Source organism: Dipteris shenzhenensis, chromosome 27, assembly GCF_047967505.1.
Source record: "Dipteris shenzhenensis isolate YYH24624 ecotype China chromosome 27, Dip_SZ_1.0, whole genome shotgun sequence".
Classification (NCBI taxonomy): Eukaryota; Viridiplantae; Streptophyta; class Polypodiopsida; order Gleicheniales; family Dipteridaceae; genus Dipteris; species Dipteris shenzhenensis.
Genome location: NC_141622.1, coordinates 5552952 through 5578435, shown reverse-complemented (window position 1 = coordinate 5578435; position 25484 = coordinate 5552952). Strand labels below are relative to the sequence as shown.

At 41.6% G+C, this 25484-nt stretch overlaps 2 protein-coding genes across 2 annotated transcripts; both read right to left on the bottom strand.

The window, feature by feature from the left end:
* Positions 1–1055: 1055 nt before the first annotated feature.
* LOC147883784 (beta-fructofuranosidase, soluble isoenzyme I-like) lies at positions 1056–22358 on the bottom strand. Its single transcript, XM_087398869.1, has 5 exons — positions 21630–22358; positions 2523–2684; positions 1921–2210; positions 1553–1643; positions 1056–1423 (listed from the first exon to the last, which is right to left on the bottom strand). The coding sequence occupies exons 1-5, from the start codon at positions 22356–22358 to the stop codon at positions 1232–1234; spliced, it is 1464 nt and encodes a 487-aa protein (XP_087254995.1). The 3' UTR covers positions 1056–1231.
* A 20-nt stretch (positions 22359–22378) lies between these two features.
* Positions 22379–23471, bottom strand: LOC147883783 (uncharacterized). Its single transcript, XM_087398870.1, has 3 exons — positions 22863–23471; positions 22581–22687; positions 22379–22489 (listed from the first exon to the last, which is right to left on the bottom strand). The coding sequence occupies exons 1-3, from the start codon at positions 23269–23271 to the stop codon at positions 22385–22387; spliced, it is 621 nt and encodes a 206-aa protein (XP_087254996.1). The 5' UTR covers positions 23272–23471; the 3' UTR covers positions 22379–22384.
* Positions 23472–25484: the final 2013 nt, after the last annotated feature.

Genomic DNA, 25484 nt, shown 5'->3' with positions numbered 1-25484 from the left:
AGAGAGAGAGACAGAGAGAGAGAGAGAGAGAGAGAGAGAGAGAGAGAGAGAGAGAGAGAGAGAGAGACCTTCATTCTATGCATTCGTTGACTAGGTTTTTATACAAGGATTTGGTAAAGGGTATTCATAGACATGGTGCACGAACATGAATCTTCTATAGCATTTGGTTATAACTGTGATTATTTTCAAAGTGTACTACTTAGCCTATTGCTCTATTATCCCATAGTCCCATAGTTCTATAGTATTCGATCGCATATCCCAGTTGTTTCATCAAGGTATACTTGAAATGTGTATTCTATGATGTTTGACTTGTCTTGGTAGCCATGTGTCTAGATTTTAGACATGAGCCACTACTATCCATTTGATTCACATCATGTTAAAACTTGTTTGATCTCTAGTTTCACCCATTCAATTAATTCAACTAGTCATCTATCGACCCACTATTCATCCCCTCTTCTATGCTGGGTAGTAGAATCAAACTATTGTGGACTCTGAGCATATATACAAAAGTTTACAACTAATGGAACTATCTGTACTAATAAAAGTTATTCATGTTAATAAAACTTATTCATGTGAATAGAAATTATTCATACAAATATTGAACAATGATGTGGAAAATTCTATAAAAATTGTGAGGAGCTAGCAAATTTTTATCGGATTTTTATCCCACATCAAATTATTCAACCAATTTGTCCATGTTTCTTAAATAAAAAATTTACATTTTCCCACTTTTTGAGTGTGTTTGTGTATGTGTGTGCATGTGTGCCACTGTGTGTGTGTGTGTGTGTAGATTTAATAATCCCATCAATAAATGAACAAAAAGATTAATTCAATCATTTGGACTATTACAAAAAGATACATATGAAAACTGGATTGAAATATTTGAGAAAACTAAATGGAGAGAAAGAGAGAGAGAGAGAGAGAGAGAGAGAGAGAGAGAGAGAGAGAGAGAGAGAGAGAGAGAGAGAGAGAGAGAGAGAGAGAGAGAGAGAGAAGGGGGGGGAGGGGGGGAGAGAGGGGCTACAAACATTGATGACCATGACTTAAGGATGGTCGTCATTTTTCATACTTTGATAAGTGATATTAAAGACAAAAAATGTAATACAAATAAGTTTGGTAAGGGTACAAAATCTTGGGGAAGCAAAATGGCCAAACTCATATACCTTGCTTTTGAAACCCCTCAATATTTTATTTCCTTAGCACTAAATATGAGGTCTGAATAACACAATGACTATGCATAAAAATCATGGAAATGTACCCTTGAAAGTTCCCATGCCTCAAAGTGCTTCAGTTGAGCTGGAACAGTGCCATTGTTAAATAGAAATAAACCGGCTACATTATCCAAAGCTATTGTTGGGTAAACTCTAGATGTGGCAACTGTTCTTCCTCCTTGAGCAAATGTCTCAATAATGGAATGATCCACCTATGCACATACACCATCCTCACTAAGTTAAAATATTTCCAATCTTTTATGGCTATGGAGTAATGCTTACATGTGATCGGGCGTTATATCTTTGAGATTTTCCAACATTTGATAATTGGGTAAACTTACAATAATGCGAAGGTATAGTTCATGCTCATCTTGTAGTACAGTAACAAGACCTCCATGAACACCATTGTCAAGATATGGCGCTAATGATGATCTGCAATGTAAAATTAGCAATTCATAAAACCAAGCTATTCTCTCCTTTCTCTTTGTCATTAGCCATTTGTTGGCTTGCTATGTCCTTTTCTTCCCATCCTAAGACACACTCTCTCTCTCTCATGCACATATACATGCTTGTGCACTCAAGTGTGCTCACACAACCACAACAAGCTGCACATACATTGATAAGCCTTCATTAATAGTAAACATAATATACATGCCTAGTGTTTCTTTCTTTTTTTTTGAATGAAATAAATAGATGATGAAAAAATTACCTCGTCAAGTCGTTACATATAAGAGTTTTCCAAAAGATGGATGGACTCTTTTCTCCTATTGTATGTGATGTATTTATCACAGGTGACATGTAGAAATAGATTGCAGTTTGCTCTTCCAAATCCTCTGTTGCCAAAACCAAGACACCAAATGGTCCAAGAGAGCCTCTATGTGCTGATCCATTTGAACTACACTCAGGAGTGGATAACTCATTTTCAAAATAAGGAGGAAATAAAGACTCTTCTACAGTGAGGTCACTGAGTGGATTGGCAAAGGTCAAAACAATGTCCCACTATACATGCATAAATGTAGACCTTGTTAGTAAACACAAGAATAATCCATCATCAATTAGACAACTTCAAAGATAATACGCATATTCTTATGTTATCTATAATCTAAGCATTGGTTGTAGTAATTTTAATATCCAATTTGTTTTTAAGAAGAGCATTCACAAGTCTCCTTGAATGCACATCTATGGGGACAACTCATGCCTTAAGAGAAATTTTATAAAGCATCTCTTGCATATATGTGTAATAGAATATAAAACAATGATTGATAAATATTTTAAAAAATTGGTTAGGACATTGAAGAGTGCAAATCATACTTGTGCACCTTGAGCTCCCAAAATTTGCACAACTGATCCACTTTCTAAACGAATATCTTGAAGTGTGATATTGTTTTCACGAAGACTTGCAAGCTCCTCGATAGGCCATTGAACCAGGTTCTCTCTTGTCTTATTGTCAAACCAAACTTGTCTTGGAATTGACTGAAACAAGCCACCCTAATTAACCATTTATGACCAACAAAAAGAATTGTATGCAATAAAGTTGTCAACAAATTCCAAACACACATAGTTGTGATGCATTAATGAATAGATAACATCTAAGACTATTCTTCACAAAAAATTATACAAGATGTTCAAATAGGTGCATCATTACAGATATCTTATATGCTAGCATTCATTATTGATAACATCTATGACAATTCTTCACAAAAATTTATACAGTGTTAAAATAATTGCATCCACTTAATTCATTAGAAAAAACAACCCTTTTATACAGGATTAAGGATGAATGTGAACCCTCAAAAGTTGATGAGCTAAACTTGGCCCTTCAACTCTATCAAATATGGATGTCAATGGGCATGTACACCCAAAGAGCATATTAGTTTGATAAATATTTGAATAATCTCCAAATCACAAGAGCATCCAAGCTAAGGAAATATTGCATGCACATGGTAACATTCTCCTTATATTGTCTCTAACATTGGAGTTTATTTTCAAGGCATAAAGGGCATGATGGAGAAATGATATGAGTCTATAGGCTTAGATCATTCTCAATAGGGAGAAGTATAGAGAAGGGGACAAAAAATGCATTTATTAGCTCCGAGGGTACAATTTTGCTTTGAAATATCTTCCCTAAAAGCATGTGATCAGGATATTGTCAAAGGTAATCATAGAACCCCTATTTACATATGGGCCTTGGCTTCTTTTCTATTTCTAGAAGACTTTTTAAAACAACTAACTTCAAAGGAAACCTAATGCATTTAAATTTTTGTGAGGTCTCTAGATTTAAAAAAGTGATGTCTTTTGAATCCTTGCCTTAATATATTTACACTTAGCTGGCCTTAGGTGTACATATATTTACACTTAATATATTTACACTTAGCTGGCCTTAGGTGTACATAACCTTAAGGTTCCCATCAAGCCAAGGTAGGGACATTGGATAGTTGCAATCTTTATGTGGGTATGTAGATTGTCAAGTGAATTGCAAGTGCTTGAATTCATGAATGGTCCCTCCCCACCATGCTTACCATGGGTTGGTATGCATCATGCTCACTTGTCATCCATGTGCAAAAATAGCCATAAGATCTTGCAAATGGTTGAGTTTGATACCCAAGGTTAGGATATATCAACTAGATCTAAAAAAAAAGAGGAGGAAGGAATCATTCAAGCCCCCATACCAAGAAAGGTACAACCCATTCATTATTTGGTTGGTTCGTTCAAAATACGAATGATGTCAAAAGGGTTTTGTGCATATGAAGAAAACTTCTAATTCTCCTCGCCATATTTAAATAAAGGAGGTATGGATAAAGCTCCAAAAGGCCAAAACTATTTTTAATCTATCCAATAAATCTAGCCCTTTGATGAATTGAAGGAAGGAAAAAACTAGTATAAGCTATAAGATTTAGAAGCCACTAGAGTTGGCAATGTAGTCAAAGGCTTCAGCTTAGCTCCTACAAGCATGGGTGGTGATAACATGGACAATCCACACTAATCCATGCCATATGTGTTAATTGTGTGACCCAATCTTAGACATGCCCCCATAAATATTGTTTGGCAACCTCTTCGATGTTCCCTTTATTTTTGAGGTGCCACATGGCACTCAAAGGGTAATGCCACATGGAACCTTCCTTGCTATGCTTGGCCCAACATGGCAAGCCCTATTGACAAGGAAGTGACCCAAGATTTTCATGACAAGGTGGGAATCCCTCTAGAGCCCTGCCTTTTGGAATGTTATTGTAGGTATGAGTGTAAAGTAGCTTGATAAATATTTGTAAATGTGAACAAAGGATGTAGATTGGAAGGAAAGGGAAAGAGGAAAAAAGCAAGTGAAGACGAATGAGTATGGAAAAAAGTAGATGAGTGAAAGAAGAGGGCAGAAAAGAGGTGAAAGATTGAATATGAGTGGGGATGTGGCCATTTTGGCAAGAGACCCTCATTTCAATAATACTTAATAAGGTGGTGTCATATGAGCTAAAAGACAAAATATTTCACTATGTAAGACAAAGACAAAGTCACGTAAGATCCTCACAAAGAGACAAAACCTTAAACTCAAAACTCAATACAATGATCTAAACTACCACTAATCCTAACACTAACCACCTATTAAATTGGTCAACTTGGTCAAGTACTAAGAGACAAAGAGAGCCACCATTTCTAGAGAGAAATACCTAAAAAAGGACAAAAGCACTTAGGATCTTCATAAGAGGAAAAAAACTGACCCTAACAACACATTAGAAAGCCCTAACCCTAACAACACATTAAAAAGCCCTAACAACCACTAATGCTAAGATAAACCAACATTTAAAATGGTCAACTTGACCAAATGAATAAAATTTGAAACTTAAACATGATTAGCAAAAAGGAAGCACATCATTCCTTAGGACCCTTACAGGGCCCAAAAACACTTTCCCCCCATCACATTCATGAAGCCATTAGTAAGTCCCCCTGGATGACAAACCCCTCTAAAAAATTCCTCCAAGGCCCCTAGCTCTCTTCGAAAACTCTTGCTTCTTCACTTTTTCCTATCTCCTGCACTTCTCCTTCCCCCTCCTCACCGTCAGTAGAATCAACGAAATCTTCGAAAGATTCCGGTCACCATCATAGCGCCATGTGGTAGCGAGGGAGGATATCTTATCCTCAACCTCACCACACATTGAGGTGTGGTCAGCCAAGTGACATGTGGCCCGTGTGCCACATCATCAGCTATTCCATCTTGTCACGTAAGCAGACTCCAGCATCTACCACATCATCACCTTATCCTTGTGCCATGCCATCTTGCCACATCAGCAAGTGCGCTTATCTACCACGTCACCATCCAACTCAACTACCATGTCATCAGTGCCACGTAGGTAGGCCACATCATTCTGCCACATCATCCAACCATGTCATCAGGCCACATCATCAAGCCATGTCATCACTGCCACGTCACCTCTACCACCTCAATAGTGCCACCTCAACTGTCCCAGTTAGCATTGACCTCTGCAGGCACAGTCCCTGGTCAAGCACAAAGCTTCACTGGCACACCTCTTGCTAAGCACATAGTTGCCACCTCAGCACAAAGCTTCACTGGCACACCTCTTGCTAAGCACAGTGCCACATCATCACTGCATGTGACTCATAGTGACACATCATCATTGAGCACCATTTGCACTCCTTTTGCCCCTCCACCTAGATCAAGTCATATCTCTTGATCCAGGAAGAATTTGAGGGTGCCCCAAAAAGGAAAGTCGCTCATTTTTTTGTGCTCTACGCGATCGTCTCATCACATGCATATTTCGGTGCAAGTTACACTCACATTTGAGCCTCGCCAACAAAACCACTTCCTTCATGCACATTTGCCTCTATATCGACGCATCTGACCCAGCACTTAAAAAGAACAAAAGAAAAGGAATTATTTACTGTTCTTTCATCGATCGATGGTGGTTGGTTTAGATCTAGATCAGAGTAGACTAGATCACCATAGAGGGGACGCTTTAAATTTCCCCAAGTTGCCAATCTAAGCCATGCCCGAAATTCCCGACTAGTACCTACTTGGAGTCAGTCCATATGCTCACATCCGGTTTCACATCATTACATTACCTGAAACCTTACGTTCATCAGTTCAGTGAGTAGACTTCAGAGTTCAGAGGCATTGCAGATTGATTCAATGGGTAGATAGCATTTGATTTCACACACACATGCCACCATTGTAAAGCCTATTCGACTATCTCACGGCATCGTGCACATCATTTTCAGCCTTGTAAAGCCTCTTGGCTATTCTCAGCATCATTGCCACAAGCCTTGTAATATAGATCAGATTTTATATACTATAATTCTATCTTCACCGACGGTACAAAGATTTCACTTGGCATATTCAGAGTATTTGCAGTTGATTCATATAGAGATCTTCACGACACTTCTGAGTTTAGGACAAATGGGAGTATGTCGATGGGTCTACACCTAGACCATTGGTCGATCCAGCCACCAGTAGCTCTACTCCATCTATTGTCACAACACCAGCAATGGAATCTACATCGGGATCTACATCTACACATATAGTTTCCACAGCAGTAGTAGATCCTGCCATTGCCCGACCTCAAGCATAATGGGATAAGAAAGACAAGTATGCCTATCACCTGATCAAGCAGAATGTGCAAGATGTCATGCTAGGACAACTCAACACAGTCAAGACATCAAAAGAAGCATGGGATATGTTTGTAGCTCTCTACAAGTCCAAGAACACATCCAGGATTCTCACCCTGAGAAACCAGATAAACCAGAGTTTTCGCAACAGCAGTGAAATCAGTCATGCTTATGTACTCCGCATAAAAGACTACAACAATTAACTTGAGACTATGAACCCTGCAGAAATGGTTCAAGTAATCTTGAATGGACTAGGAGAGGGATACGAGAATCTAGTCCAGAGTATTGCCATCCAACTGCAAATTCCGACACTGGAAGAACTTCAGTCAGTTCTACTTGGTGAAGAACTCAGGACTCAGGCCATTCAAGCACATAAAGGTCATTCTAATGATCAGGCATTCACAGCTTCAGACAGAAGCAGAGGCAAAGGCAGAAGCAGAGGTAGATCATACCAGAAAAGTGGTCATCATCATCATCAACAAAATCAAAGTCAGCATCAACATCAACATCAACATATCACTCTAGGACAAAGCACATTGATGTCAGAGAGCACTTCATCAGAGAAAGAGTGTTACTTGGTGACATCACACTGCAACATTGTGATAGCAAAGAAAATGTTACAGACATCTTTACCAAACCACTTGGTAAAGAGCTACTCGAGAAACACCGACTAGCTCTTAGTTTGATGCAGAGGAAGGACATTCCCATTAAAGGGGTGTGATGGAATGTAATGCTCAGTCCTTCTTCGATTCTCCAGAATCATCATCTTGAGGGAAGGCCTACTTCATGATGTTGATCTTGAGGGAAGGTATTGAGAGTTCACGCTCAACATCATGTGATCATGTGTGCATAGCACCATCACGTGATCATATGTGCATAGCACTAACCTTATAGAGTGCTATAAAGGAAAGGGTTAGATCCCCTAATCCTAACCCTAAAAGGGTTTATATAAATTCTATTTTTTGAACTAAATCTAGTGTATAGTTAGTCATTTGTGGTGTGCTCTCTAGCTGTGCCCTCTCTCCTCATCTCCACTCTTCTCCTCTCCCCTCTTCATATTTTGTCATGAGATGATCCATGCTAAGTTGAAAGAGTGGCCTTTGTGATGGTACTATGAACAACAGTGAGGGCATTGATGCTTGCATTCTAACCCAAGCTCCTCAAAGTGTCTTCTTGGGAGACCTGCAAATCCAAAAGTCTTGGTCTTTTTCCCCCGCAAAAGGAGGGTGAAAGGATATATGAATGCCCAAGCTATATCACCTTCCTATAATGTCCTGTGTTTCTTTAGATTTTGAGTCCACAAACAATTTTCTTTAGCTCCAAGCTATTATACGATTTGGCAAAAGTAGACTCTTCTAATATAAGACACGAAAAAATCGATTCAATGGCTCCAAATTAAACAACAGTTTGAGTACCAATACCTAAACCCTAAACCCTCGAATCCTCAACATCAATTAAGTAGCCATAATGATGCAAGGATACTCCTCTTCTACTTAAGCAAGATGGGTATAGTATTTTAGTAAGATCCTTGATAATCCTAAACATCAACTGAGTAGCCATAATGATGCAAGGATACCCCTCTTCTACTTAAGCAAGATGGGTATAGAATTTTAGTAAGATCCTTGATAGGACACTACAGGTATGTTCAAGCCATGAGTGCCATAGTTTGCATATACTCTATTGCTCAAGTGGCTCTGGGCTTGAGCTATTTGTGTGGAGAGACAACACTCATGCTAGAATCATTGGCACATTGGGCTTGTGTTGTCTGTGCTATTTGTGCAAGGGGACAACACTCATGCTAGAATTATTAGCACATTGGTTTGACTACGACTATGACCATGTTTACTGATCTCTCACAAATACACCTCTCTCTTTTATGTCCATGCATGAAAAGGCATAATTTTCAAGGTGATTCTAGATTAGGGGAGAAATGGGGTCTCAAAAGGGCCTCTAATTAGTGTTTCCTAATTTCAAGGGATTAGAGAGAGATTTGAGGTGTACCAATGAGAATGCTCCTTTGTGTGGGGCAATGGTGTGTTGAGGTGTACAAAAGGCCAGGTTGAGCATTTATGGATGGGGAGACCTCTCACCCATGGTTTAGACCCATGGTCCTCACTCCTAGCCATTGATCTGATTTGTAATCATCCAAGGGTCACATTCAAATTTGTGGTAGAGCATTCCTAGCCATTAGATCAAGGGGAGATCTAAGGGATACTATCAAAGTATTAGAGGGATCAAATATAAGCCCTTGATCAAGTAATGGATCCAAGAGATGAGATGAAGAAGGAAGTGCCACAATCTTAGCCATTGATTTGTAGGAGATCCAAGGGAGGACATGAAAGCAAAAGGCGCTTCAATCTAGGCCATTGATATGAAAGAGATCCAAGGGAGGAGATGGACCAAAAAGGTGCTTCAATCAGGGCCATCCATTTGTTTTGAAGGAGATCCAAGGGGAGAGATGCACCAAAAATGGCGCTCTAATATGATCCATTGATTATGTGCTTCAATCCTAGCCATCCAATTGCATAAATGCATCTCCACCCTCCAAAATGCGCCTCCATCTCCACCCTTCAATTGTATAATCCATCTCCACCATAGATCTACCCAAGATCTAATGGTCCAAAACTAAAGGCGCCTTCTCCCTCTTCAATACCCTTCCTATTTGTCAAAGTTTGCCAGTTTAGAGCCCGCTAAAGGCACCTCCCTTAAGTCTCCCACCATTTTAAGCATCCTAGGCCTTTGATCCATCCACCATCCACCTCCATCCAAAGGCCAAGTCTCCCAAATTCAAAATAAAGGTACCCATGTCAGTTGAGTCAATGCTATGGGGCCCTTAGACCATGGGTTACCATTTCGAATTAACTCAATCCATTCCTTATGAGGCCCTTTTGAGACCCCAAATCTCTTCTTCTACAAAGTAGCATTGATAAAACAAATTATATACATACATACATCTCTCTATGTGTGTGTGTGTGTGTGTGTACATGTATATGTATATGTATAGACATACATATACATACATATATACATAGTATGTATGTTTGTACATAGGAGCATCACCACACATGGGTTGCTCAATGCACTCAAAAAAGTGCACAACAAGGCTCAAACTTGTTGAGGAAGAGAAGGGGGGAGGGGGAATTTTAAGAAAGAACAATGGTCTCTAGCACAAAGAGTACTTAGATCAAAGCATGTTTTGGGTAAGTTAAAGAGGGCCGAGCTTGTAGGTGAGTCCTTGATTTTAGTACTTTGAAACATTGACTCAATATGCATAAATCTTGATTAAGGTTTTGAGCGATTGAATTTTTTTCTTTCACATTGGTTAATAGTCCTTAATAGTTTGTTGAAAGCAAGAGTGAACCTAGAAGGTGATGAGGAAAGTACATATATGATCACATGCTCGTATTCTTCTTTGCTTTATTGGCATACCATATCACATTGTTCCTTTGCTCTTGCTCCCTTTGATCTTCTCCTTTCTAGATGTTTCCAGATGTTGCTCCCTTATGTCATCTCCTTCTCAGATGTTTCCAACTCTAACCGAGCCATTTCCCTCGAGCCATGTCCCCTTATGCAAAAACTCTCCACTACTATGAGAAGAGGGGGGAGGGAGGTGGATCAAAGGTGAGGGGGTGATATAGTGAGGATATAGTAGCCCCTTATGAGGGGTCAAAGAGAGAATCTCCGAGGAGGGGTTGGTGGTGAGAGGAGAGCTATGGAGGGGTAACAACATGGGTAAATGAGGATGGGAGTGAGGGAGAGGGGAGGGAAGGTGAGTGGTGTGAAGAGAGTGGGAGAGAAGTAAGGAGTCTCACTTGCAGCTTTCTAACATACACAATGGGGGAATACACACAAAGGTGGAGGCTAAAAATAGTTTTCCTCTTCTTAGTTGTGAAAGCCAAAAGAACTCTCTCTCTAAGTACAAAAGGAATAGGTGAACCCTATATGTGGGTCTCAAACCAAACTCAACTAACCTAGGTGGCATACTAACTGAGCCACTAACTAGAGTACATAAAGATAACATAAAGATAGCTATCATCCAGCTATTATTCATGGGCGGTGTACCAACCGCATCTGCAGCTAACAAGTCGGTGACATAAATGCACAACGGTCACCTTGACATATCACGAGTGGAGCTTGATATCTCAACACTCCCCCTCGAGCTCAATCGCAATTCCTGCACACCAAGCAGGTCTCTGAACTTGCGTAGATTCTTTGCGCCCAATGCCTTCATGAATATGTCAGCTACCTAATCCTCTGTGCTGACATAAACTAGATCAATAAAACCTACTAGAACCTTCTCCCACACATTGTGATAATGCACCTCAATGTGCTTTGTTCTAGCATGATATACTGGGTTATTTGCCAAGTGTATACTACTCATGTTGTCATAATAAATGACAACTGACCCATCTGTAGACTGATGCATATCATAAAGTAGCTTACGCAACCAAGCTACCTCACATGCAGCCATTACTACACCCCTGTGCTCAGTCTCTGCACTCGACAAGGCAACTGTAGGCTATTTCTTATTGCTCCAAGTGACTGCACCACTCCTAAAAGAGAACACATATCCACTAGTAGATCGTCTATCAAAAATACTACCAGCCCAATCAGCATCAGTGTATCCACGCAACTGTATCTAAACCCCAGTCTCATAAAATAGTCCATACTACAAACCTCAGTATGCGTCTAGCCGCATCCAAATGCAGTTTCCTTGGAGCCTGCATAAACTGACTTACTAACCCAATAGCATAGCTCAAGTTTGGCTTGGTAATAGTCATATAAATCAAACTTCCTACTATGCGTCTGTACATAGTAGGGTCTTCTAGAAGCTCACTTGCATCTGCGCTCAACTTCACATTCTATGCCAAAGGAACTGAAATAGGCTTATAGCCTATCATCCCATATTTGGACAGCATGTCCAATCCATACTGCCTCTGCAAGAGCCATATCCCACTTGTGGATCTAATCACCTCAATGCCCAAGAAGTAACGCAGCTCTCCCAAATCTTTCATCTCAAACTTCTGCTTCAATAGCATTTTCACATGAAGGATATCTTCATCACTATCACCTGTGATGGTCAAATCATCAACATAAATGACAAGCAGCATAATGCCTTTCTCTGTTTTTCTCACAGAAAGTGAGAAATCTGCCCTGGAAATCTGAAAGCTAATAGTGACAAGATACTGTCCTATCTTGTCAGACCATGCTCTGAGTGCTTTCTTCAAGCCAAGTCAGGATGAACAGCATGCACATAACCTGGTGGCTACTCCATATAGACCTCTTCTTACAAATCACCATGCAAGAAGGCATTCTTTACATCCATCTGATGTAAAGACCATCCCTTTGATGCAACCATAGCAATGACTGCTCTTACGGTTGCCATCCTTGCAACTGGAGTGAATGTTTCTTCATAATCAATGCCATATGTCTGTGCATACCCCTTGACAACTAATCTTGCCTTGTATCTATTCACAGAACCATCTGCATTGTGCTTCACCTTATAAACCCACTTGCAGCCAATTGCATTCTTGTCTTTAGGCAAAGGCACCAATTCCCATGTAGCATTTGCTTCCAAGGCATCCATTTCTTCATCCATGGCTTTCTCCCATTTTTCTTTTCCCATGGCTTGCTCAAAAGAAGTGGGTTCTAGTTCATGTATCACTTTGACCATATAGGCATAGTGAATGGCTGTAAATCCATCATATTTCAGCCTATCCACAGGATACTTAACTTTGGTAGACCTACGCAAAATAGGCTCACTACCAGGTGCTCTCAAAACATCCCTTGCCTTCCTTACTCCAGGTGTAACAATAGAAGGAATACCCAACTCATCATCAAGGCTCTGTTCTGAGCCACTGGATTCACCATCCACATAAGAGTGACCTGCATTCACATCAAACATGGGCTGATCTACTTTCTCTTTTCCTTTTTGTGATACTTGCATACCACTATTTGCATTGATTTGAGGAGATCCTCCTGATCTCAATCTGCCTGTCCATGGCAAAGTATGGGAACCACTACTAGAGGACACTACAAGTCCACTAATATTTTGTGATTGCTACTGTGAATTCTGTGTAGCATTACCATTTTGTGCATCTACATCATTAATCACATTTACTAGTTTATACCAACTGCTCATCTCATAAAAAACAACATCTCTACTTACTATAAACTTACGAGTAGAAGGGTTATAAAATCCATACCCTTTCTGCTGCCAGAGAATAACCAATAAAGATGCACTTCTCAGCTTTTCGATCCGACTTGGATCTCAACTCATCTGGCACATGAACATAGGCAATGCAACCAAAAACTTTCAAATGAGAAATATATGGTTTCCTACTAGTATACCTCTCCTTTGGTGTCATGCCATGTATTGCTGCAGTGGGAGTCATGTTCATTATGTAGACTGCTGTAGCAACTACTTCAACCCAATAATAATATGGCAGGCCTTTTTCATTGAGCATGGCACGAGATACCTCTCTAATATGCTTGTTTTTCCTTTCTACAAGTCCATTTTGCTATGGGGTATGACTACATGAATATTGCTGCTTTATGCCATGCTCTTGTAGGAACCTTGTAAACTCATTTGAGAGGTACTCTCCCCTTCGATCTGATCTTAGGCATTTTATTTGCAGGCCTGTTTCTTTCTCAACCATAGCTTTAAAAGCTCTGAAATGCCCAAACACTTCACTTTTCTTTTTCATAAAATACACCCAAACTTTTCTGCTGTAGTCATCAATAAAAGTGACAAAATAATGATAGCCTCCAATAGATGTAGCTTTAGTAGCCCACACATTAGAGTGGATTAATTCCAATGGCCTCTTACTATCTTGAACATGTCTAGGAAATGGTTTCCTTGCCTGTTTTCCAAATTAACAGGCTTCACATACCTTATGCACTTCTACAACCTTGAACTTAGGCAATCCTGCAATAACATTTTGGGCCTGCATTAATTTAAGTTGCTGTACATTAACATGACCAATGCGTTTATGCCAGATATCAATATCTACAACTACATCGGTCCCATGTGCAAACATTGCTGCACTCAATTTAGGCATGTTCGCATCTAACGTAAACATCCTGCCCTTCTTCTTCCCTTTTGCTATGAAGCGACCTTTATTTTTCATATCCTCAACAAAGCATCCATGAGGATTAATAAATCTGACCTGCAAGCCCTGCTCAACCATTTGACCAACAGAAACCAGGTTCTTGGTGATATTCGGGACATGAAATACATCAGACAGGTATTTCTTTTTTCCATCCTGCATAGACAAAGGAATTTTACCAATCTGCACAATAGGATGTGCAGTATCATCACCAGTCTCCACAAATCCTAGTCTTTCCATTTCCCTTGCATCCTACATCCATTCTGCGTGACCTGTCATGTGGTTTGATGCACCTGAGTCAACATACCACACATCATTGCTTTCTTCTGCACTTGTCACAGAATTGGTCATGTGCTGCACCATAAACAAATGCTCATTTCAATCATCACCTTGTCTACTAGAGGATGCATAATTGCCTTGTTGCAATTTTCCAGTCATGATGTCAATTTGCTTTTTATAGTAGTCTTTAACCATATGACCCATTTTACCACAGTAGTAGCATTCAACATTGCTGTTTGCATTTTGGCCTCTCTGCCATCCACCACGACCTTTTTGGCTCCCTCTGCCTCTAAAGTTACCACGTCCTCCTCCATAGGACTGGTTTTCTTAAATTTGCTGCATATTTTAATTTCTACCATAGCCTCCAGATCGGCTTGCTCTGTTGGGATATCTCAAGCTGTATGCCCTACGCACACCTTGGTTTCTATGTGTGTGTGCTAGAGGCACAGTTAAGTGCCCATAAGCACTGTTAGGTGGTAGATGCCACATAGGATGATTGAGAGATTCTAGGAGCTGATTGAGAAGATGACTGTGGAGCTCAGAGGTCATCAGTGATGTCAATGATCATGTAAGAGGTGCCTACATATGGACCTCACCTTTCTTCATTCCATAATCAAGCATTCTCATTTTGTCTTCACTTCATGTTTTCCCTTTAGTTCCTCAACATGGTATCAGAGTACTATGATCCTCCTTGAGCCCATTTGTCTTTGCTCTAAAGAAGGAGATACAAGCCCTCCAATTTCAAGCCTCTGTTTTGGATAGTTTTGACAAGGTTGTGAGTTTAATGCTACATTAGATGCTACTTTAGCATTTTTGATGTTTTAAAGTGTTGAATAGCATCAGTATAACTATGGCTACAACTTTGCTTTAAGTTGCTATACCTGGATTTTTTTGGAATACTTTCATTTAGCCACTTCTATGAAGCATGGAAGATGAAGCATCATTTCCATTATGATTTTTAGTATGCAATTTTGTCACAAAATGCTTATACTTTGAAGCTTTTCAGCTTTTTTTTTTTCTAGCCTTGTAAGAGAGTAGACACTGCCCATTCTGGGTTAGACCCTCTCATGGCTACCATCTTGAATATGGATAAGTTCAATGGTAAAGGCTTTCACACATGGCAGATGAAGGTTAAGTTTGGATTGATGAGGGAAAACCTCTAGGGGCTTGTCAAACCGGCTTCAACTTCTTCTTCAACAGCCTCTAATGCTAGAGAATCCTCAGCTCTGACACACCCGGCAAGAGATCCTGCTAGAGAGGAGAAAGCCTATGGCATCATTGCTCTTGCCTTAGGAGATGACTATATTCATCACATCTCTGACTTAGAGTCTCCTTCAGAAGCTTGGCAGAAGCTTGACATTATTTTTGGTGCTAGCTCTCACATCTCAAAATTGTCACTTAAGATTGCTTTCTTTGAATTGAAGATGGTTAGTGGCACTCCTCTGGCTGCCCATGTCAATCTTATGCGGAGTCTCATGACTCAACTTGCTTCTATCAACTCTCCAATCACTACAAATGATGCAATGGTAGTATTTCTCAAAAGTATGCCTGAAGATTATGATCATGTTGTTACCACTTTGAAAAATCTTCCTAATGCTAATCTTGAAGGTCTTATTTCTGCTCTTCAAGAAGAAGAAAGGCACATGGAACTCCGGAGAGGCAATGACACAACATACCAGAGAGGCAATGACACAGCCTATGCCATAAAATTTCAAAAGAGCAAGTTTTCACCTTGCAAACATTGTGGGAAGACTAATCACCTCTCAAAAGACTGCTTCAAGATCAATCCATGCAAACACTGTGGCAAAAACAATCACCATGAAAAGTATTGTAGAGCAAAAAAGGAAGCAACTACAAAGTCAGAAACTACCAATCTACTTTCATTTGATGAGTCTCCACATGATGACGATTATGCTTTTTGAACCATCTTCATATATGCTCCAAATCTCTCTTTTTATGTTGAGTCATGGTACTCAGCCTGGATAGTCCTCCAAAATGAATGAAATAAACTATTGTGTTCTTTGTAAACACCTCTGGTCACCATATGATATAGGCCATGTGTATGTGTTTTAGTCCATGGTACCTCCTGCAGACATTGTGTGCATGTACATGTAGGGGAGATAACCATTGGAAGGTCTTATGTATCCCTTTTGTTTACCTCACACCCTTGGGAACCCCTTGCTAGCATGAGATCCTAGCCATAGATTAATCCTTGACCGCCATGAGATAGCATGAGAAACTATGAGACTAGATGAATCCTTGACATAGCCTGAGGCATTCCCTTGAGGGGGGTTTGTTGGGATACCTCAAGGTGTATGCCCCAGGCACACCTTGGTTTCTATGTGTGTGTGCTAGAGGCACAGTTAGGTGCCCATAAGCACTGTCAGGTGGTAGATGCCACAAAGGATGATTGAGAGATTCTAGGAGCTGATTGAGGAGCTGATTGAGGAGATGATTGTGGAGCTCAGAGGTCATCAGTGATGTCAGTGATCATGTAAGAGATGCCTACATATGGACCTCACCTTTCTTCATTCCATAGTCAAGCATTCTCATTTTGTGTTCACTTCATGCTTTCCCTTTAGTTCCTCAACATGCTCTACCTCTTCCAGCATTTGAGTAGAAGACAGTTTCTTTTGAAGTTCCTCCCGAAGAAGATGCACCACCATTTCTCTACTCTTCAGAAATTAGAAGAGCAATCAACTCCCCAAAATCAGGATAATTCTAACGGATGGCAATGGATGTACGAAATTATGCATAATCCTTTCCTAGACCATTCAAGGTCACAGAAACTATATTATCATCTTCCACTGGCGACCCAATAGAAGCAAGTGCATCTGCAATCTTCTTCACCTTCATATGGTAGTCATTGATGCTCATATTTTCTCTCTGCACATTATGCAACTCCTGCTTGAGCTGCATTTTCCTAGCTTGCATATTTGTGCTATACATTTTTGTCAAAGCATCCCATGCCTCCTTCGGCGTGCTTGCATCTTGAATATGCACAATCATAGAATCTGAAATACTGATAGACAGCTAGTACATAACTTTTTTGGCTCTCTCATGCCAGCCTTTAAATGGCTGCAACTCCTGTTGATTGGGAACATTAGGAATAACTGGTTCTTGTTCAGCTCTAGTAATGAACACCCAATAGCCTTTTCCCTTAAGGAAATTTGTCATTCTAAACTTCCATGCTTGGAAGGTGTTCTTGTCAAGCTTTTTAGTGACTATCTGTGAAAGAGTATCAGACGCCATTACAGAACACTGCAAAAATATTCTGTCACTGCAAAAAATACAACTGCTGCCTCACAAGGGCAAATCTGCAAAACTGATGAAAGTGGTATTTGACCACATAGTCACTTCCTAGTGACGATTTTGCATCAACAGGAAATAAGAATGATTCTGTCACTCCCAATATCTTTGCGCACAGGCATACGATGCAATTTCTACGATAACTTTTCATCGACCTGCGGAATAGTGGTCACACAACAAAAAACATGACACTTTTTTGAGTGCGTGCGGAAAACTTCCGCCACCAAAACGGGTCTCAAAATGGCCTCGAATCAAAAAAATAATGTCACCCAGGGCTTTGCCCTATCCGGTAGCATATACTGCCCTCTCGCCATGCCGCGAAGGGCGTCCCAATCTGTGCACTCTTGCACTTTCTGGCTGTGCTACCTGCAGAGATTTGCTCCCAAACTCAAAAAAAAGGAAAGCAACACTGATCCTCTTACCAAGACATTGCGAACTTGGTTTGCTTTGTTGAGCTCCTTACCACGAACTGAGTTCTGATACCATGTAAAGAGAGTGGGAGAGAAGTAAGGAGTCTCACTTGCAGCTTTCTCACATACACAATGGGGGAATACACACAAAGGTGGAGGCTGAAAACATATTTCCTCTTCTTAGTTGTGAAAGCCAAAAGAACTCTCTCTCTAAGTACAAAAGGAATAGGTGAACCCTATATGTGGGTCTCAAACCAAACTCAGCTAACCTAGGTCGCATAATAACTGAGCCACTAATTAGAGTACATAAAGATAGCTGTCATCCAGCTATTATTCATAGGTGGTGTACCAACCGCATCTGCAGCTAACAAGTCGGTGACATAAATGCACAACGGTCACCCTGACATATCACCTTGACATATTACGAGTGGAGCTCGATATCTCAACAAGTGGAGGTGAGGGGCTAAGGCAACAATGATAAGTAGAGGGAAGGGGAAGGTGGAAAGAAGGTGAGGGGGATGATAGAGTAACCATAAGGAAGGGTGGTAAGCAAGGCGAAGGGGGATGAGGGAGCAGCCAGAGGGGAGGTGTAGGGAAGGGGGAAAAAGAGAGTAGCTCATGAGGAGGGGGTGGTGAGGGGATGAGGGAGCAACCATACTATGAGGAGAGGGGACGAGGAGGTGGAGCACAGATGAGGGGGACCGAGAAAGCAATTGCAAGGAGAGGGATGAGGGAGGTAGGGGAAAAATAAGGGGGGGATGAGGGGAGCATAGCCCACAAAGAGAGGGGAGGGCAAGGTGAGTCAAAGGAGAGAGGGGCTAAGAGCATCCACATAAGGACAGGTGGTGAGAAAAGGTGAGAGGCTGAGGGAGGAGCCCACAAGGAGAGGGGGAGGAGGAGTAAGCAGCCATGAGGAGAGGGTAGGGGGAGGTGGAGCGAAGGTGAGGAGGGCTAAGAGTGTAGCCACCATGAGGGGTGGTGGTCATAGCAATGGGGGTTAAGAGAGAAGCAAAGGAGGGGTTCTAAGAGAGGAGGGGTTGTTTTGAGAGGAGAGGTGTGGAGATGTGGCAGAATGGGTGAGTGATGATGCAAGCAAGGGGGAGCAACCATGAGAATAGGGGGAGGGTAAGGCAAAGAAAAAGTGACGGGGCCCGAGACAATGCCCCTAGGAGGCAAGTTAGTGGAGGTGAAGGGCCAAGAGAGAAACCATACAGAGACGTGAGACAGAGGTGGAGTGAAGGTGAGGGGGCTGAGAGAGAAGCTACAAGGAAAGGATGGTGAGTAGAAGTGAGGGGGCTATGGGCACAACCATGAGGAAGAGGGAGGTGGAGGTGGAGAGAAGGTGAGGGAGGAGAGTAGCGCATGAGGAGTGGGTGGTGGAGGGCCGAGGGAGGAGCCACTCCACATGACAAGGGGAGAAAGAGGTGGAGAAAAGGTAAGGGGGGAATGAGAGAGCAGTTGTGAGGCAGAGGTGGAGGGGAGTTGAGGGGTGCCAGAGGGGAGGGGAAGTGAGGTGCTGAGGGAATAGCCATGAAGATAAGGGAGGTGAGGGAGTACCATGAGGAGAGGTGAGGTGACTCGATTGCAAGAGCAAGAGTAGCCACAAGGAGAGGGGATATGAGCAAGAGAGGGAAAGGTGGGGGGGATTAAGAGAGGAACTGTTGCAAGGAGACTGTTGTAGGGGGACCGTGAAGCTAGAGGGAATCGAGAGGAAGGGGTGGCAAGATAGAGAAAGTAGTGCCAAGGGAAAAACAAGCAAAGTCAAAGGTGGTGATGAGCTTTAAGGTCATGAGGGGTAGATATAGACTACACGTGCATCATCTTTCATGAAGATGAAGTATTTGAGAAAACAGTTTAGCCTAAGAGGAAGGAATGATCATGTATGAGATGATAATAAACCTTACCCCATGTATATCTAAGGTCCGTCAAAGATGAGTCATGTAGCTCATTGTATTTATGAGATTAGTATGAATATAATTGCCTCCAAGGTTTGATTGTGGGCCACAAGTCACAACCTTAAAGTTTTGGATATCTCAATAATACGAGTTTAGACTATGCATCAATGTTGTTGTCTTTTGCCCCATGGATGCTTCCCATCATATCTATGATGAGGTGTGTTGTGCTAATACAAGAATTACCTTGGGCCACAACAGATCACAACCTATTATCATTTTTAAATCTCAGTAGAAGCGCTAATTTATGAGTACTATTCCTATGGAACAAAGCTCTGGTTTATGAATACTATTCCATAATTCTGGTGAGGATGTACTAATGCAATCCTTGAAAACCATTTTAAATTTCTAAGAAGTTGGAAGGAATGCCCAAGGGAGGGGGCGCCTTGACCTTGACAAACAAGTAAGCCTGCTCATCAAGGTTAAGGCACATGCCATGACAACAACAAAGAATGATTCTGTTGGTGGTGAAAATGATAATGGATCTGTTTCTTAGGTAGCATTGACCTTGATGAGAAGAATCGGAGAGCATCCATGCATGATCTCGAGCACACATGGATGCATGAAAGAGGGAGACTTAGGGCCGGTGCACACGATCCATCTACTGTGAAGCTAGGGGTGCATTTTGAAGGCTCGCATGAAATTCAAGGAAAGGTTGAAGCGCCCTTGGTGCTCACATATGTAGCTCGAGTTTTGAGGGTGACGATTTGAGCACCAATGCACCATTCCTCTTATAGCAAATCATCCCGAGAGGGGGGGGGGGGACACTAAGAAATGTGTAGGATAGCACGTGCCATCAATGGAAGGGGTTTTATATTTTTAGAAACATACATGTACATAAGGGGTTTTTTAATTCAAAAAGTGAAAATTTTCATACATAAAGGATATTTTAATCATCTCAAAATTTACAAAAGGGTTGTATACAGGTTAACAAAATCTATAGGTAGGGGTTTACCCCTTGATTGCACGTGCTATATGCCATTGGGATTTTTAAATGGCCTTGAGAAAGACCTTCCTTGTGCAGCTTGGCTGCCCTGAGTTGGATTCAACCAATCATGATCACGATTTGGGTCCCCCCATCCGGGCACTCATTTTTACAAGAGGGTTTTGTACGTAGGCGGTGTGTAAAAGGAGTGCCCGTGGGCACTTATTTTTTTAGGGCGCTCATTCCATGCCACAATGTATAAGGAAAAAGCCCAAGGGAGGCTTTTCCCAAAGATGAAAATGGTGAGCGGCGCAGTCCCGCGAGCCATTTTCATCTTTGGGAAAAGCCAACCTTGGGCTTTTTCCCGTACGTCGAGGGCCCGCGGGAGGCCATGAAAATGACAGGAGAACTCACCTCCTTCATCTTCCATCTTGAAAACGACCCGTCTTTCATCTTCCAGCAGCCAACGAAGCAAAGCTAGAATCTCTGACAATGATTTGACTCGAGACTACGTGGATTTCAACTTCCTTATAGGAAGTGCAAAGGATCGGATGGCTGGAGTTAAATTCCAGCCGACCACGGCCCTTGACAGAGATGGGACATTCTTCGGGCTAGATAGATTCTTGGCTTGAGAAAATTTAGTTCATCTTAGTTTAGCATATGGGGAGGAAAGATTATGTATGAGGCCATCCATAGCTTCCGTGGGTGAAAAACAAAAAGGGGAATAAGAAAAATCTACCCATACCCGTCGGGAGACGGGTCACGATACTTGTAATATAAATTGCGGGCTACACTCTAAGAACAACATACGACGTACGTACCTGAACTCCGGCCCAGCCTTTCACGATATCGTCTGCCTGAGGATCGGACTCATTGATCCAACCATACAAAATCCGTCGTTGCGCCGCCTGATCAAAGAACGTTTTCGAGGCGTAGTAGCGCCCATAATCGTACCGGAATCCATACGTTATATCCAGCGCAGGATCGTCCGGCGTGAATGTCATCTTGACCGGATCATAGCTTCCAATCGTGTAGTAATCCAGTCTTGTGTCGTCCATGCTTGCCTTGATTACGTGCTTCACGCCTTCCCCTAACGTGGAGGTGTCTAACCCCTGCCGATCTCCTGATGCTGCTATCGGATAGAAATCTACGCATTCCCACATCCCCGTCCCATTCACGCGATGCAACACATTTCCTTGTAGATCCCATTCTATGAAATCCGAGCTCCTGTACAGTAGAGCTATGCCTGCCCTTTCAATCTGTGATCCTATCGTCAGCGTCCACAGACCATCGCTCCCCAGCCATGCCGTCGTTGGATCCCTGAAATCGGTGTAGTTTATCCATTTCGGAGGGCTCAGCACTGGATTCTGGGCAATTTTGGTCCAGTTTTGGAGCAACGGATCGGATGGGTCCTCCGGAAATGCCATGTTCTGCAGCTGCACGGATTCGTTTGTGGAGCCAGTGTACATTACCGCAGGGACCCCGTTTTGTAGAAGCGTTGCTGACCCCGTCCAAACGCCATTGTAGTCATACCAGTGGTCTGGTACCATGGCGAGGTCGAGATACAGCCAGTGGATCAGGTCCCGAGAGACGACATGCCCCCAGGAGATGAGGCCCCAGTAAGCTTCCCGCGGATTGTACTGGTAGAAGAGGTGATACCATCCTTGGTAGTACAGTGGAGCTGCAGGCAATACAAAGTTGCATCAATAAGCTTCTGCTGGAAACAGCAGTTAGGACAGTTTCTTTTGGCTAAGAGTGCTTGTGTAGCTCACCGTCTGGATCTGAATCGCCGTTCCATCAGGGCATTTTCGAGCATTTTTGTCCGGCGGCAACAGAAGGAAGTTTTCGTAAGACGGGGAGCTAAAGTAGCCAGACCGTGCTTCAAAATATCACGCTATTCTAGTAGGTTATTGCATTAGAAAAAACCTCAGAGAAAAACAAACAGTGATTTGGCGTCGCTCAAACCGGAGTATTTACAAGGACTAGTATTTTCGACTAACGTCGAAGAAAATACAACAAGCTGAGAGACACACGAAATCAACGTAGCGCAATACCGTTCATCCAATGGCTTCTGGGTTGAAAATGGAAAGCAGTTCGGAGTGATTCCTGGGCAGATTCATTCCATGGATATGAGTCTCTTACAATCATGTCAAAATCTGTGAGCTCCTTGCTTTTCGGCCTGTATGGCGAGTAACTATAAATCTTCGCTCCCGCCCCATGACCGTCGCTCATTGTCTTCTTGTGTTCATGTTGCGATCGGATCCCTCTCCGGATCGGTTTTGTGGAGAGCACCGCCGTGGAAACAACAATCAAGAGAACGCAAAGCATAACCCAGACGAATGCTTTGCCCAAGTCTGTGAATGCAGAATCCCCCACGGAACCAGCTTGATCTCCGGCCTTCCCTTCCTCAGGAATGGGAATGTACTCTTCCTCGTTATTTTTACAAACTTTGAAGTTCGCCATTCAGCTAGTCTGGAGACGGACGATCCGTGCTCCAGTTGCTTGTCTCTCAAGGGCGTCCATCGTTATGAAGGCGCTGGGGGCCGCTTTCTTTCGGCCCATTATTGAAGGTGGACACGAGAACCATGTCTTGGGGTGATCAAAGCTTGATCAAACATGCCTGATGATCCAAGATTTAACGAAATTATTGTCAGTACGCACTTCATTCATCTTGAACTATAGTCGGGGAATAGCTAGCTCCGAAATGTTTAAAACTCCTCCCGCAGCTAGAAAGTTTGTGTGGATGCAGACACCTCAACGTCCCGACTTCAATTATTTACTACAGTAACTAATTCAGAGTTCATCGGAACCTTGTGATAAAGGAAGACCGCGAACGGACGTTTCTGTGAATTTTGTCACATATGGAAAGAGATCGCCTCTGAGATGAGTGTCGGAGATCATGCAACGGTGACTGCCAATTAATGTCCCCCTTATAAGTGTACGTCGATGATCAGCAGAGCTGGGTGATGCAGACATCCCAGCGATTTCCTTAAAAATCTCTTGGTGGTAAGGTAGAAGACAAGTCAAGCGCGAAGTGCATGAAGGGGGCAATCGCTCGATCATTGAGATTGCGCATAGCTTGCAAAAACAATCCAATGGAAGGTCAAAGATATAAATCTGCTGAGATTGTAGATTATGGAAGAAGAGTTCACTTGAGAATAAATACTAAGCTAATATTTGCATATAGTTTAAAGTCTTTCCCTTCTTCACAAAATTAACATGAAAAAGGTGTCCTTTAGGTCCTCCCATGAAAGGATTAAAAATGTATTAATTAGTAGACAATCTAATCGGGAGGGGGTGGTCAAAGTAAGAATGGAGTAAGGGGGGTTATGAAGAGCAAGAGTGAATAAATGAGGACTTCTCTTTATTTATTAAATATAAGGGTCCCACTCCCCCTATTTATGAGGGCTAGAATTTAAATTCCTAAATTAACACTAAACTTTTAACAACGTCTGTTATTTATGGATGAAGGGCCCCCTCCCTTCTTAGTTTATGAGGGTAAGGATTTATATTCCTTTTAGAATAAGCTTTTCACAACATCTAGTGGAAAGACATTATGAGTGGGTCAAGGATGAGGAAAATGATATAAAAGCTCAAACCATAACTATTAAAGGGAAACACTCGAGTTCAAGTTATCCCTCTTATCTTTAGCTTAATTGAGCAATGTCCACCTTTTCTACTAAGAAATCATTTGAGTTTCACCATTTTGAAAAAAAGGCCTTTAACTTAGGTTTTGCCTTGGGTTAAGTTATATGTATGGAATAATTTATTCATATTAAATCCTCAAAATAGGTACATGGGAAGTGTAGGTCAACAAACTAATGAAGAAATGAGGTGGGAGTTAGGGGGGTGACAATAGGGAAAGCAGAATAGTCCATCCATGTAGGCCAAGTGGTCTAAACTCTTGGGGGATACACTACTAAGAAACCCTAGGTATCACATGCGTTCAAGGGATATTTAGAGAACCCCTCAACTTAAAAACTTTCCCCAATAAAACAACCCCTCTTTACTTATGAACTAATGGTTTGAAAAAAAAACTTGAATTAAAAAAACACTCGAGTTATTGTAATCCTATTAGAATTTTTCCAAAAGTGGGGTTAAAATATCCCTCCTTTTGAATGCATGTAGTACACTGAATTTTTTGGAGGTGAACCCTCGAGTCTAAACTCTTGCTCTTTTGGTTGAGAACACCTAACTATATTACAAATTATGTGGATATTGATATGTCTATATGTGCATGTAGGGCCCATATTAATGGGTTCATCAATGTATATTGCATAGTGCTTTCGCCTTTCCACCACCACCTTTGCTAATTGTTACCCAATGACTTACAATCTCCATTAACACCTTGTCAAAAAGTTTCTAATGAATCTTAGTATCAAACACATAGAGGCTTGATGACTCATTCCTAGAAAATAATTATACTATGTAGTAATAGATTGCCATGATTTTATGAGTTACATAAAATCCCCTTTCAAAGATAATCTCAATTATATGTGTACACCTTCCTCTAAACTCATAAATTTCATTTCTCCATTGTATTTGTTGTGTATTTGGCCCACTAGCCTAAATATTTTGTTCCCCATCAAACTTTGGATCTCTAGTTCATATTTTGATTCATGTTTTTGTGTGGAATCTTTATGTTGCCTAGTGCCCTTTGTACATTGAAGGGGATG

Coding starts and splice junctions, on each gene's coding strand:
- LOC147883784 (XM_087398869.1), bottom strand. CDS start 22,358: ATGGTACCAGACCACTGGTATGACTACAATGGCGTTTGGACGGGGTCA. Junction 2,211..2,522: donor TGGGAGCTCAAGGTGCACAA/GTATGATTTGCA, acceptor ATGCATGTATAG/TGGGACATTGTTTTGACCTT. Junction 1,644..1,920: donor ATATGTAACGACTTGACGAG/GTAATTTTTTCA, acceptor TTTACATTGCAG/ATCATCATTAGCGCCATATC.
- LOC147883783 (XM_087398870.1), bottom strand. CDS start 23,271: ATGGCGAACTTCAAAGTTTGTAAAAATAACGAGGAAGAGTACATTCCC. Junction 22,688..22,862: donor CAGAAGCCATTGGATGAACG/GTATTGCGCTAC, acceptor GATATTTTGAAG/CACGGTCTGGCTACTTTAGC. Junction 22,490..22,580: donor CGGCGATTCAGATCCAGACG/GTGAGCTACACA, acceptor TATTGCCTGCAG/CTCCACTGTACTACCAAGGA.